Source organism: Chenopodium album, chromosome 22, assembly GCF_948465745.1.
Source record: "Chenopodium album chromosome 22, dcCheAlbu1.1, whole genome shotgun sequence".
NCBI lineage: Eukaryota > Viridiplantae > Streptophyta > Magnoliopsida > Caryophyllales > Amaranthaceae > Chenopodium > Chenopodium album.
The window spans coordinates 34795179-34808043 of record NC_137855.1 but is presented as its reverse complement, the minus strand read 5'-3'; the positions used below and the strand labels follow the sequence as shown (position 1 = coordinate 34808043).

General features: G+C 34.1%; 1 protein-coding gene across 2 annotated transcripts; it reads right to left on the bottom strand.

Annotated features, from left to right (window-relative positions):
• Positions 1-332: 332 nt before the first annotated feature.
• Positions 333-10982, bottom strand: LOC145604797 (choline transporter protein 1-like). 2 transcript variants are annotated; one of them, XM_081660753.1, is made up of 11 exons: positions 10573-10982; positions 9811-9977; positions 7679-8037; positions 7372-7517; positions 6509-6692; positions 6278-6351; positions 4513-4626; positions 3388-3744; positions 2218-2478; positions 1180-1407; positions 333-675 (listed from the first exon to the last, which is right to left on the bottom strand). In XM_081660753.1, the coding sequence occupies exons 2-11, from the start codon at positions 9960-9962 to the stop codon at positions 490-492; spliced, it is 2061 nt and encodes a 686-aa protein (XP_081516879.1). In that variant the 5' UTR covers positions 9963-9977; positions 10573-10982; the 3' UTR covers positions 333-489. The 2 variants fall into 2 exon arrangements, with proteins under 2 accessions (XP_081516879.1, XP_081516878.1); XM_081660752.1 differs by having other exon boundaries at positions 10588-10981.
• Between the last annotated feature and the right edge of the window lie 1883 nt (positions 10983-12865).

Below are 12865 nucleotides of genomic sequence, written 5' to 3'. Positions count from 1 at the left end.
TTTTTTTCTTCTCACTTCAAAAGTATGGAAACAAAGGTAACACTAACATCATATACTACGTGTATATGATGATGCTATATTGCTATTGATGCCCCTCACCATTTCTCTTCTAGTTAACCAATTTATCATTCAATTTGTGGTACATTTAACTCGCTTCATAGTTATTAGAAACTGTCCAAGCATTTTTTGGACAACCAAAGATAGGAGCATTAAATTTTAATTATAACATCATAACACCTATTTTAATCATTTTTACATCTTAATAGCTTAATTAGTCAGTACTCAAAATAAAGCTTTAGTCTTAGCTTTGATTGTATCTAAATTAAGGTTAGTTAACTAAGGAGTTGCTTTTCTAATAAATTCAACATATGTTTTAACAAACAAGTGATGGATAAATGTTAAAAGTGTAAAAGAAAATCTTTCTAATTATATTTACAACTAATACATAACAAGCTTCATGCTTCAAAATTCTTGAGAAAAACCAGATGATCAGTTTGTGAGTCTTTGGGTCTCGTTTTTCTCTGTAAGAGTCTCAAGCAGAAGGGGAGGTGCATACTGAGCAGTCCCTTGGTTTTCCTCGGCATCCTGGCAAAATGACAGAATAATACTATCTATGGACATCTCAACCACTCCAAAGAACAGCGTCGCAACAACATAACCCAGGACCCAACATGCCTGCAAAATAAAGAGCAAAAAATCAGGCAGTCGTTGCAGCACTTCAACCATTTAGTCCCGTGAGGTGGAATTATAATAACTTATTGCGAGTCAGCCTCGTACAAAATACTCAGTCAAGTTTCCTTGAAGGAAAACAAAAAACTCTGGCACTCGAGGGGGACCAAGTACCAAGGATATATAATGAACAATTTCTTTCATGTTCTATACGTCTATAAGATGGACAGTAAAGTAGAACATGCAGAAAGTATCACCAAGGCAACAAAGTGTAGTTTATACACCATCAGTAGCAACTAGCAAGATAAAACAGTCACAACAACTTTTTCAAGATAAAACAGGCACCATCAATTTTTTCAAGATATCTCGTTTAGGTTTTCCATTTTTCTTTATTTGGATGGAGGTGGGTGGACAACATCCTAAGCCATGAAACATAAAAAAACTTAAAATTTAAATCCTTGGCAAAAGATGAAACCTTTTTAGAGCAGACATTAGAATGAATATACATACCAGCACTGGGAACAAAGGAGAAGTAATCTTCTTGTGGGCAGACTTGTAGTCGTAAGTATCCAACATGAGGAATGCAAACATGGCGCTTGATAAGCTAACACATAATTTTCCAAGAGACAAAATGACATCTCCAACAACATTAACCTTCCCTATTCTCAGTATGTTATTCATAATCAACTCCGTTGCAATAGCGGAAGACTTGAAGAAGCTTTTACCTGTTATGGCAATCTGCATATCACAATTGCCAAATATAAGAGATCGTACCATGCAAGAAGGTTTAAAGATCACAGGTATCAGAAACTATGCTACTCCCTCTGTTTTATAATATTACCATGCTTTTCAAGGTATTGACTATTAATTTCTCTTGACATACTGATATATAAAAATATAAAAGAAGTATTTTAAGTACTGAACAAAACAAAAGTATCAATATATTTCAGGAAAATTATGGTCAGTTTCATCTTGAAAAGAGTTTTGCATTTTAAACACTAAAAAAGAGGAAATTTATCGATTTTTCATCTCAAGCAATAGGTGTCAGAAAAGGATACAAGGTCAGGGGCATCATATTGAAAATCAAGCCAGAACCTACTGGGTGTTCAGATAATTACTGGTCTGACCTCTAAAAAAGGTGTGCGAGTGTTTTCTTCTTCTTTTTTTTTTCCTCTGGATGAGTTGTAAAGCACTGACTCAGATGAGTTTAAATTAATCATTCCAAAACAAGGATGTTAACATCCTGTATGGCATAATAGCCGCATGCTAAAAATAAAAGGACATAAGCTACTGCTTTAGAAAATGTAACATTGAGATCTATACACCTGCTAATTGCTATTAAATTTCATACAGAAAAGCCAGGCTGAAAAATATACTTTTCATTATTTATGAGACATTTGGTGGAATCAAGAGTAACATCACACACATCGCTCAAAAAAAGTTCAGAGGATTGGTCTTGAGCACTATCAGGGTCTTTCTAGGTTAGGCAGACAACTTAGCAGCTTAAACGAAAATTAGAAGCAAACTAAAAGATATGTACCACCTTACCATTATATAGGCATTACGATTCACTGACTTGATGGTCCACTCAACGCACTTTAAGCAACAATTGGAAGAATTATGGACTATCTTCCCAAACCAATTGTCTGGTGTAGTATAGGAAACCTTCAGCTTGCGTCGAATTGCCTCTAGTATAAAGCGGATTGACTCCACAAAAGATAGAACCAAAGAGCCAACAGCAACAGAACCCAAGTTGTATCGGACTAGCCTTTTCATTGAGGCAAAAACAGGTAAAAATGGGATTCTCGGCTGCAAAAGGTATACATCAGTGAGTTCAAAATAAGTTTACTACAATTTTAGGCTATCAGGAGAGGGAATATCCCATGATGCAATGCAGACAATTTTATATTTTTAATGCAATCCAGACAGAACTGATTTTTTTCTATGCAATTCATCTCATATAACACACATTATACCAAAGCAGAATGGCCAGTGTGACGTGCATAGACTGTCAGGCAGATATAATAAGCAATCATTTACAGCAAAATACCCCCTCAATTGATAAAAGAACATTTTCAAAAGTTACATGGTAAACTATAGCATTTATTGGCGTATATAAACTCCAAACAAGTAAAAGCTACGAATGTAGAACAGTCAATACCGATTTGTAATCTCAATCAAAACAAGCAAAACTACTGTAGATCTTAGGAAACCAACAGACAATCCTTCAATAGCATGCAATGCAATGTGTGCTATGGTGGAGATAAACTCCAAACAAGTAAAAGCTATGAATGTAGAACTTTTAATATCAGTTTGTAATCTCAATCAAAAGAAGCAAAACTACCGTACAACTTAGGGGACCATCCTTCAAAAGCATGCAAAAAAAAAAATATGATTCATATTCATGCTTGCTAACTAGCACCCAAACGTAATATTAACTATGAACTGAGCAACCCACCCCCCCACCCCCCCCCCCCCCCCATCTTCCCAATGTGTATTAGAACACCACCAGGGCCCTTCCAAATTTAACTTAAGGAAAAAAAAAAAAAGAGTAAAATAACTGAACAAGAGATGTATAATTAAATATTTAAATAGGACATAAAATTGTATGTAGGAAAGGACACAATGACTAGTAATATTCATAGGGCATTCATACGTTCAAAGAATCACAAAAGTCCATAGCATATGCCTAAAAGAATTTAGCAATCAATTTCTTACCGATGAATCACCACGAGCCCAATAATAAGAAGCAACGGAACCCGCAATGACAGTGGACGAACATGCTATAAAGAAATTTGTTGCCCAATAACCACCAAACAAGTGAAAGAGGATGGAGATTCCTATGTGAGGGGTATAATGAATGGTATAACCACAACAGCGCTCACAGCTGACCCGGCTTGAACTAAGGTTATAAGCACAACAGTTGGATTCGCAGTTATTCTGATGAACCTCGCCAGAACTGAATATATGCAAAGCAGCAGATACCCATATCATGTAAAAGATGCCAAGTATGGTATATGGTATTACTGGAAAGGTCATTAGAAATCGAACTTCCCTTATAACCTTTGCAGCAACCTGGAACAAATTTAAACGTCATCAGATAGAAGTGCAATTACAGGCATCACCTACAGTTTCAGCTTGGGTTAGCCTAGGACCTAGGTTAAAAACAAAAGAATGTATATAAACTACCCATCATTCGATCTTTAAGCTAAAGTTTGTCATCTGCTCACCTAATCAAGTAGGCCACTTCCAGTGGAGTAATGTTTGGCAATAGAAGCAATGCATGCAGACTGAAAGTTCCTACTCAAGTTACAACTTTAGTATATATGTAAATACTCACTATTATGATATAGTGCATATTTGTAATTATAGTTCCCTCAAACTTGATGAAGATGCATGATAACGCAGCGCATTTTGCGATTTTAGAAGCTTCCTTCGCAGTGAAATCTAATCCCCACCCACCCAAGTTATAGCAAACAGACTAACGTGCATACATATTCCCAAGGAATATCATGTGCCTTCCAACAATGCATTCTTTAAACTTTGGCATGATAACCATAAACCCAAACCTCAAAAGTCTGCCTTTAGCCCAGTGTTCATAATTTCATTTCAAAGTAGAGTAAATAATGACAAAGCCAAATACATGTTAAAGTCTGAAGACTCAAAATTCACAAGAGTGATAATTCTCTGAAAATTTCAGAGTAGTTTTACATGAGTCACATTTCTGGACCATTGTGACCCAAATATCCATCAAACTCAATCTTCAGGATCCAAGCATACAAATCAAATGCTAGACAAATAATAACTGAATCGTAGCGCATGAAAGCAGATGATTATACTTGCCTTTAGGACTGATGTTGCCATAAGGATGCGTCTAACTATGGCAATTGATGCCAGGATGGCCATTCCCATAATGGCAGTCATCAAAATTGCAGCAACACGAAGGTGAGTCAACTCCTGGTGCACAAATAAAAAAAAGTTCTAATAAGGAAATTATGCCAGCCACAGTAAATTGGTAGTTATGGAATAAGCCATATAGAGAAACAACAGCTTGGTGCATCCTCCCTATCTTAGGCAACCAGAAGTTTGTAAGCCATCTAACAAAGCAATTGATAAGTCTTTATGCACAGAAGAAGCTCCCTTGTTACCTTTATTCTTCCCGAGGTAGTATAGTATCAATGTATCATCAAATGTTTTTTGCAATTTGCACGTTAGAAAGACCAAATATACAACATGAAATCTTTCATCCCAGTCAATTAGTTTGGTAATTATTGTTCAAGTAAGAGGCAAATTTGTTACTTATACTCTTTTAGAGGCAGCAAAGGACTATCAAACCCAATTTTTATTTGAAAATTTTGACACCCAATTCCCTTCCCAGATAATCCTACTCAATTAATTTCCAGAATCATTGACTTGCATAGTGAGCTAATCGTAAGGTAAACACTAAGGCCTTGTTTCGTTGATGTAGGACAGTAGGAAGTAATTTCCCGTAAATTCCCATGGGAAATTCTAATTCATGGGAAATTACTTCCTTTATAAAAATTCCTAGGAGTTACATAAATGTGTTTGGTTGTCAAGTGGGAATTTGTAAATCCTAGATATTGTGAATGACCAAGGGTGGGGTGGGTAAGTAACTTCCCATGCTTTGTGGGAAATGGAAATTCCCCTAAATTGTGACTTCCTCCATTTTTGCTATTTAATGTCAACCAAACAACATACCCAAAAGGAAATTCATGGGAATTTTGAGTGCCTATGGAAATTAAAGGCAACCAAACAACACCTAAGTTTTAAGTTTGAGTCATTTCATTTTCCATATACTCTACATAAGATAAAGAGTTCGTAAGTTTACAACTTAGGAGTATTTGACAAATAAATTTACTTTGCTCACTGTGGGGGTTAGAGTAAATTGTTGTAATTATGAGAAAGGGATGAACGAAGCTACAAATTCATTAGGAGATCACATTGGATATTAGAGAGAATGGACAGTTTGAAGATATTGTTCCCAGGAGTTGGGTCAACAAGTGGACTAAAGTATTAAACAGAATTGTTTTCCCAATCTAAGGGGGAGATTTTGGAGTAAAAATCCCGTGTAGTGGAGGTTCTTCACTTCCTGATTAGGTATCAGAAGTGTTCCTCGAATAAATCTCTCACGTTCTTTACTATATCAATTAATTCTTTAAGTTTTGCAAAAGAGTAGAACCAACATCTATATCTAAAATCCACCCCTAACTTGGAGTATATCTTATGTTTAAACAGTTTCTCTATTGTAACATTTCACTTCTATTGAACGGCTGTCAACTCATGCTCTAATCATCTTATTTGACAAACCCCCATAACTGTTTACACTTGATTCAGCCACAATTTTGATAACTTATTCTTGCTTCCACCATATGAGCCTGCTGGTGACATACAATCCCTTTGAAATGACAGTAATCGATCATTTGAAAGTATCATCTGATGCAATCCCCATAATTCTCCAAAGTACAAACCCTTTACAAGAGGAGAGGTCCTAGTAAAAGCAATTTAAACAAATTCTCCAAGTGATTTGCAGCTCAAAACTCACATCTATAGGTCCAAAGTCAAGTCAAAATTTGGTAAAAGAACTTACCCTTCCATATACATGAACATATGGGTCATGAACGCCAACAATGGGTGTAACAGCGTCATTCCCAATCCATCCAGCTGAGAACGACAAAGTGTGCTAATTAAATGTATGTAGTAATCAACAATAAACACCCAATATAAACATAAAAGTCCAGAGTGTATAATTTGAACTATGCTTAAGCTTTAGATTTCTGAACAGAAAAAGAGAGCAGTTTTCTAAAGATAGATCTCTAACCTTTAAGATAAAAAAGCATAGTAACTGATATTACGAGAATGTTGAAAAGTACGACAGTTATCCATGGCATCCCAGACACAAGATATCGGATCAACAGCAGCCAAATCCCTGACAAGAAAAGTGGCAGGAGCCCACCACAAACAAGGAGTACAAACCATGACTTTCCAATGTCAGCCATGTATCTCTGCAGAAAGCAGATATTTAAACAATTATTTTTGACCAAAAAAGGCCTGAATTATAAGTACAGCAGAGATCACAACTCAAAAGGCATATATTAAATTATTATATAGTTTTAAGCACATGTGTGTAGCCATTCATTACAAGCATTTAAGATCATGAAGACAGTCTGAACTCTCAAGTATTCTGATTTCTGAATATACATGTGGCAAAAGGTCCCAGGGTCACAAATTCACAATGTCAGTTTCCGGTTCACCTATAATAAGCAATTTTTGCTTCTTTTATTTTTGGCCAATAGGTGTCAGACTGTCAGTCATGTTACATTTTGGCATCCATCAGACACAAGGAGCTTTTTCATGAAAACAAGAATACAAAAGTCCATGGTAAATTACTAATATTATCTTGGCATCTTTCATTCATAGACCTGATTAGCATTATTATTCCAAATGCAAACACTTTTACACAAATCATATGGAAGATGTTCCTACAGAAACAATATCAATACCCACAGGTACAAAAGTTTACTTAATGGTTTTAAATTATAAGTACAACGTAAAGATAAATAACGCTGAGGAGAAATCCTTTAAACATCCTCATATCAACAAATTGTGATGAGAATAAGGTGACTTTAACACTGTCACGAACAGTCAACAAGTTCCAACTGTAAATTATAAAAGGTCCCTCACCTTTACGACAGCAGATCGTGAGTTCATTGTTTTGTGAATTGACTTGTCAATTTCAAGGCCCTCGTTGATGTTTACTCCACCCATCTGCTGCCAATGCCGTAAAGACATGTTTGACGGACGAGCAATAAATTGGCAGCTCCAGAAAACTATAAATAAATAAATAAATAAAGTAAAAGCGAGGAATAAATTGGAAGCTCCAAGATATCTACAGTATTGGATAAAATGATCTCAACTATAAAGAAAATAAAAGGAATACATGACTGCATGAGCAGTAGAAAGGTCACAAAATGAAAAAAATTTAACATACCATTAACACTGGGGAATATGACAGGGTAACAAGGCCCTTGAAGTTGAAGTGAACTGTTTCTCATATCTGGGGTAAGGAACTCAAAATAATCGTAGTTCCTGTCAATCCATTCATCTAGAGTGAGATGTATATCTCCATCAGGGTAATCACAGACCCAGTTAAGGGAATCTTCAGCTGGGATAGGGCAATCCAACAAACAAATGCTCCTGGCATCAGCCAGCTTGAACGCGGAGTTCTTTAATCCACTTTCATGCACCTGGTTAGGGTTTACCCAATATCTGAGTTCTAGTTCACGGAGATTTCGATGGGCATCTTTGTCGCCACATAGATTTCCCTCATAGTCCAAACCATAGACTAACCTGAAAATGTAAAGTAACTACCACTTAAGGAAATAAAAGGAAACTGACAGGTTGAAACAATATACCTAAACATATAGAAAACAAAGATCAATTTACACCTTTACAGGTAGTTACAGATGGGGAGAAGGGGGGGATTTGAGACTGATAGAAATTATTGGTAGGGCCACTATATAAAGTATTTATAGTGAACACATGCACAGGAATGGTGCCCAGCGAAGATGGATATAACTTAAAATCCTAGACTAATTATCAAAGAAGAGCTGAGTAAGATTGTAGAAAGCTGCCGTTGTAGTCAGCCACACTGAGGATCTTTAGGGCCTGCAGTGACCCAGCCCCACAAAACCCTTAAATTGCTGTATCCATAATATGAGTATTAAATGGCATAGTAGCTGAGCATTTTTGTAAAAACAAAAGTTGGAAGGTTCAAACAGAAAAAATTGATACATTAAAGTCAATATCCGCCATTGTCACTTGCACGGTTGCACCATCTCCTCAAAGACCACATCATACAATATTTCTAGATGGGCCAATTCTTACCTGATCACTTCCCATTTCATAGGGTCTATCTTTTGTACACTTACAATATCTCATGCTCATCTTACACAATATACTCACCAGAGCATCTGGGCACTCTTTTTTAACTAGCCCAAACCATCTACGCCTCCCTTTACACATCTTTTCCATAATAGAGGTTCACAACTACTATTCATTTCAATTTCTTTGAACTTCATAAGAATACCTAATCTGCTGCATAAAGCTCTTCAGTTCTTGTTTCGTGCATGAATATACAATTGCTCCTTGGAGTAGCTACTGAATATTAGATTTTACACCAGATATATCCCTTCAAGGCTTCAAGCTTATTTTTAATGTGAAAACTTTGTACTAGTGCACATGTACATTCTATCCCACTTATCGGCTCAGCAACTCTATGAACGCAAAACAAATTAACTTATAATGAAGGCTGCATAAACCTTTTATAGAATTCAAATTGTTGCTCCTGATGCAGTAGCTATGAGTCCTCTTAATTTTTTGTGTGTCCTTCCTACAAAGCAAGACCCCTAACAAATTCGGTTACGGCAGCTTCATTCCAATGTAAAGGCATTACTCCAGCTTCTTGAGTAAGCACACTGTATCTTTCTTGATTTTCTACAGATTTTGCCAATAGTTATCCAGTTATCCCACACAGCCCTTCCACAATCATAAATACTTTGATAGGCAGCAGGAAGATTTGGCCAATGCATGTTTGCATAGGAAAAAGATAATGTAACATGAAAAAGTTCGTAGTCCAAGTGTTAATTCTGTCCATAAACAGATACCAGGGGTTGGCATTTTGCTATTGTCAATTTCCTTTAGGAAGAAAAAACCAAGGTATTTGATAACTACCTAGAGGAATGCATCTGATTGCAAGATTAGAATCATGATTTGTTGCATTTAACTAGACTTTACAAATCAGAAGAATATCATAGTAAGAAAACTGGGCAAAAAGGAATGCTATAAATTCCCAATCTCTCCAGAACGAAAGGTGAATCTCAAAGACCATAGCCCATTCAAGGCAAGGGCACAAAAGTTCAATCTTTACTCAAATGAGCAATGACAGATAAACAAATGAGATTTAAGCAAATTCAACAAAATCAAGAAACTTGCCATAAAAACTAATAAAAGGATCACGTGACTCACATCACATGCATATCTATATTAAGTAAGAAGTATAAAGAAAGTAATCCAATGAAATATAAAAAATGAGTAAAGTATTATGATAAATTTTTGTATTACCTTTTTGGGTTACCTTTGTTGAACCCAAAACTTGAATTGACAATCATGGCAATCCAGAATACTACGAAGATGACAAGGAACACTATGTCTCTACATTTCCTGTTCTTCTGTATAACTCCACCCAGCTGGCCGCCGTCACTTGATGGGTACATTTTAGGGAGAGCTAGCTGCTTTAGAGAGAATAATGGAGGCAGATTAAGAAGGAAGCAAGGAACTATTCAACATTTGGACTATAAAGCACAAATGAAAGTATTTTTTTATGCATTCTGTCTTTACAATACTTATATTTCAAGAGCTTCCATATATAACATGACTTCAGTACAAGTACAACCAGTGGTAGATTAAAGAAATGGTACCAATCGACAACCAATTCATTAACCGTTCCGAATTTCCAATTGACAATGACAAATACTTAACAATTCCTTATCAATGTAACACTAGCAAATAATGGGTTTTAATAAAAACACTTCATTTTGACAATTAAAGAAACAAATTTAGTGTAATTTCAACTCAACCATTTCAAATTACATACATCCTGATTTCAACTTCAATTCCAATCTAAATTCACATCAATTTCAACTTCAACTAAAAAATGCAAACTAAAACTAACAAAAACAAGTTAACAAACAAATCCACAATTCAACATACCCAATTATTCACAATCATCTCAACAATATACTAAAATAACAATCAAAATCAACAACATTCCACATTTCAACTCCAAAGTAACTCAAATTCAAATCAAATTTTAGAGCTACTGACCAAATAAACACTAACCCTTTTACAATCAACAATCTAAGCAATGGCGGCGGCCGAAGCGGCGCAGATTGAAAATAGGTAAAGAACAACTCAACCCTTTTTTTCTTCTACTTTTTTACAAGGGTTTTAGCTTTTTTAAACAGGATTGCAGAAAAGGGTATTAATGGGGGAAGAATTTAAGAGATGGGTTTACACTTTTGAAGAGAAAAGGCTCAGTTTTAAGAGAGAGAAAGCTCTGATTTTGGAGAGAGAAAGCTCTGATTTTGGAGAGAGAAAGCTCAAAAAACTGGAGAAAGACAACAGTGGAAAACAAAGAAGAAAATGGGGGAAAAGTAGCAGAAAAAGATTCTTAGCTTGGCTTAAAGAAGCAGTGTTTAATGTGTTCTTACAGTGTTACAGTAAACTACCAGTGGTACTAAGCTAAGTGTAGTGTGAAGACTGATGTACTCGTATTTTTTTTTTATTATTATTCTTATAAATTAATTTTATATATATACTTTTTTCGTTCTTTTGTTGCATCATTTTATATATTGCGAACTCTTAATTAGTGGTGTCCATTTAAAAAAAAATTAAAATTAAAACTGTCAATTCGAAAGTTCGGATCGGGTCTGATGAAGTCGGGTCAGGTTGGGTCAATTTTTGAGTTGTACTCCGTATTAAATTATTATGTCCACTCGAGTTGAAATCTGAATCAAATATTTTTCAAGCCGGTTTCGAATCGTATCGAATGTGATTTCGACACCTCTACTCTTAAGATAAGAAAAAAAAACGTGCACTCGTATAATACAAGAAACAGAGAGAGTTTTTATTAGTAATTCGAGTACTAATTACAAAGGAAAATAATACCTATTGAAACAATCTTTTAGAATGTATTGCATCCTTCCTTACCTTATAAAAAGTAGAAAATTACTCTTATGAATAGTGTAATGCCAATTATACCCTTTAAAATGTGTATTTACATATGTACCCTCATTAATATGTATAACTATTTTTAATGAATAGTGTTTTGACAATTATACCCTCTAAAATATTTAATTATGTACTTATTTGCTCTCATGCATTAATGTTAGTTGTATTGGACATTTATACCCATAAACATAGTTGTTTACATATTTTAATTCTGCCAAAAACTAAATTTGTGATTTTAAAACAATCCGAAAGAGTTTCTAGATATGACTAGTTATGCGCGCGCATCGCGCGCGATAGCTGCCCTAGTCTAAGGAAAAATGGAGAAATTACTTTCTAAATTAGTTTATAATTTATGACAATTGACAAAGACTGTTAATTTTTTAAACTTTTTTTTTTTTTTTTTGTAATTTTCTTTGTTTGTTTTTTCTTGTTATTTTATTAATGAAGTATATTTAAAATTTTGTTGGGTATTGATTTGATATTAAAGACAAAAGATATAGGGAATATGGGGTTGAGGAACTCTGGACGACCAAAGTCAGCTTTGACAGGCGAGAGATGGGCAGATTTGGACATTTTCACTTTTTTAAATGAGTTTGATTGGTATTGCTTTCATTTTTGATAGATTGGTTTTATTAATTTAATTAATTCTAACTTTTTTATTGTTGTAATAAAATTTACTACTACTAGTATAAATTAAACCGACCTTTATTTATTTATTTATTATATTTTTTTTTTGTGGTTTTTTAAAAAAAAAAAAAAACGACCTTTTTTTAACTACTAGTTGGAGAAATAAATTTTTTTTTAAAAAAAAATTACTAGTTAGATTAGATTAGATTAGATTAGATTAGATATATTCATACAAACACATAAGATTAGATTTGGATTTTGAGTTAACTATTTTTGCTTCTTAATTAATGTTATTTGTGTCATTTAGGAACAAATGAACAATAAGTAGGGAGGAAGAAAGTAATGACGACATGTATTTGATGAACTATTTTGATCAAATGGAGTATTGTAAATAATTGTGATTCAAATATAGTTTCTCCACTTGTTCTACTTATATTATCAACTCTTAAATAAATATCATCAATATTAATCAATATATATATATATATATAAATATATATATATATATATAAATATATATATATATATATAAATATATATATATATATAAATATATATATATATATATAAATATATATATATATATAAATATATATATATATATATATATATATATATATATATATATATATATATATATTAAAACTCATTGCAAGATTAGTATTGTAATCTTGCCATGTGTTGCCAATCTTGCCACGTGTTGCCATGTCACATGGCCTATATTAATTACTAATATTTCCTTACAAAAATTTATTACTCC

Excerpts from the sequence above, each read along its gene's own strand:
- LOC145604797 (XM_081660753.1), bottom strand. The coding sequence starts at position 9,962 with ATGTACCCATCAAGTGACGGCGGCCAGCTGGGTGGAGTTATACAGAAG. Across the intron at positions 7,518-7,678 it reads CATATTCCCCAGTGTTAATG|TTTTCTGGAGCTGCCAATTT; the intron begins GTATGTTAAATT and ends ATTTATTTATAG. Across the intron at positions 6,352-6,508 it reads TATGCTTTTTTATCTTAAAG|CTGGATGGATTGGGAATGAC; the intron begins GTTAGAGATCTA and ends TGTCGTTCTCAG.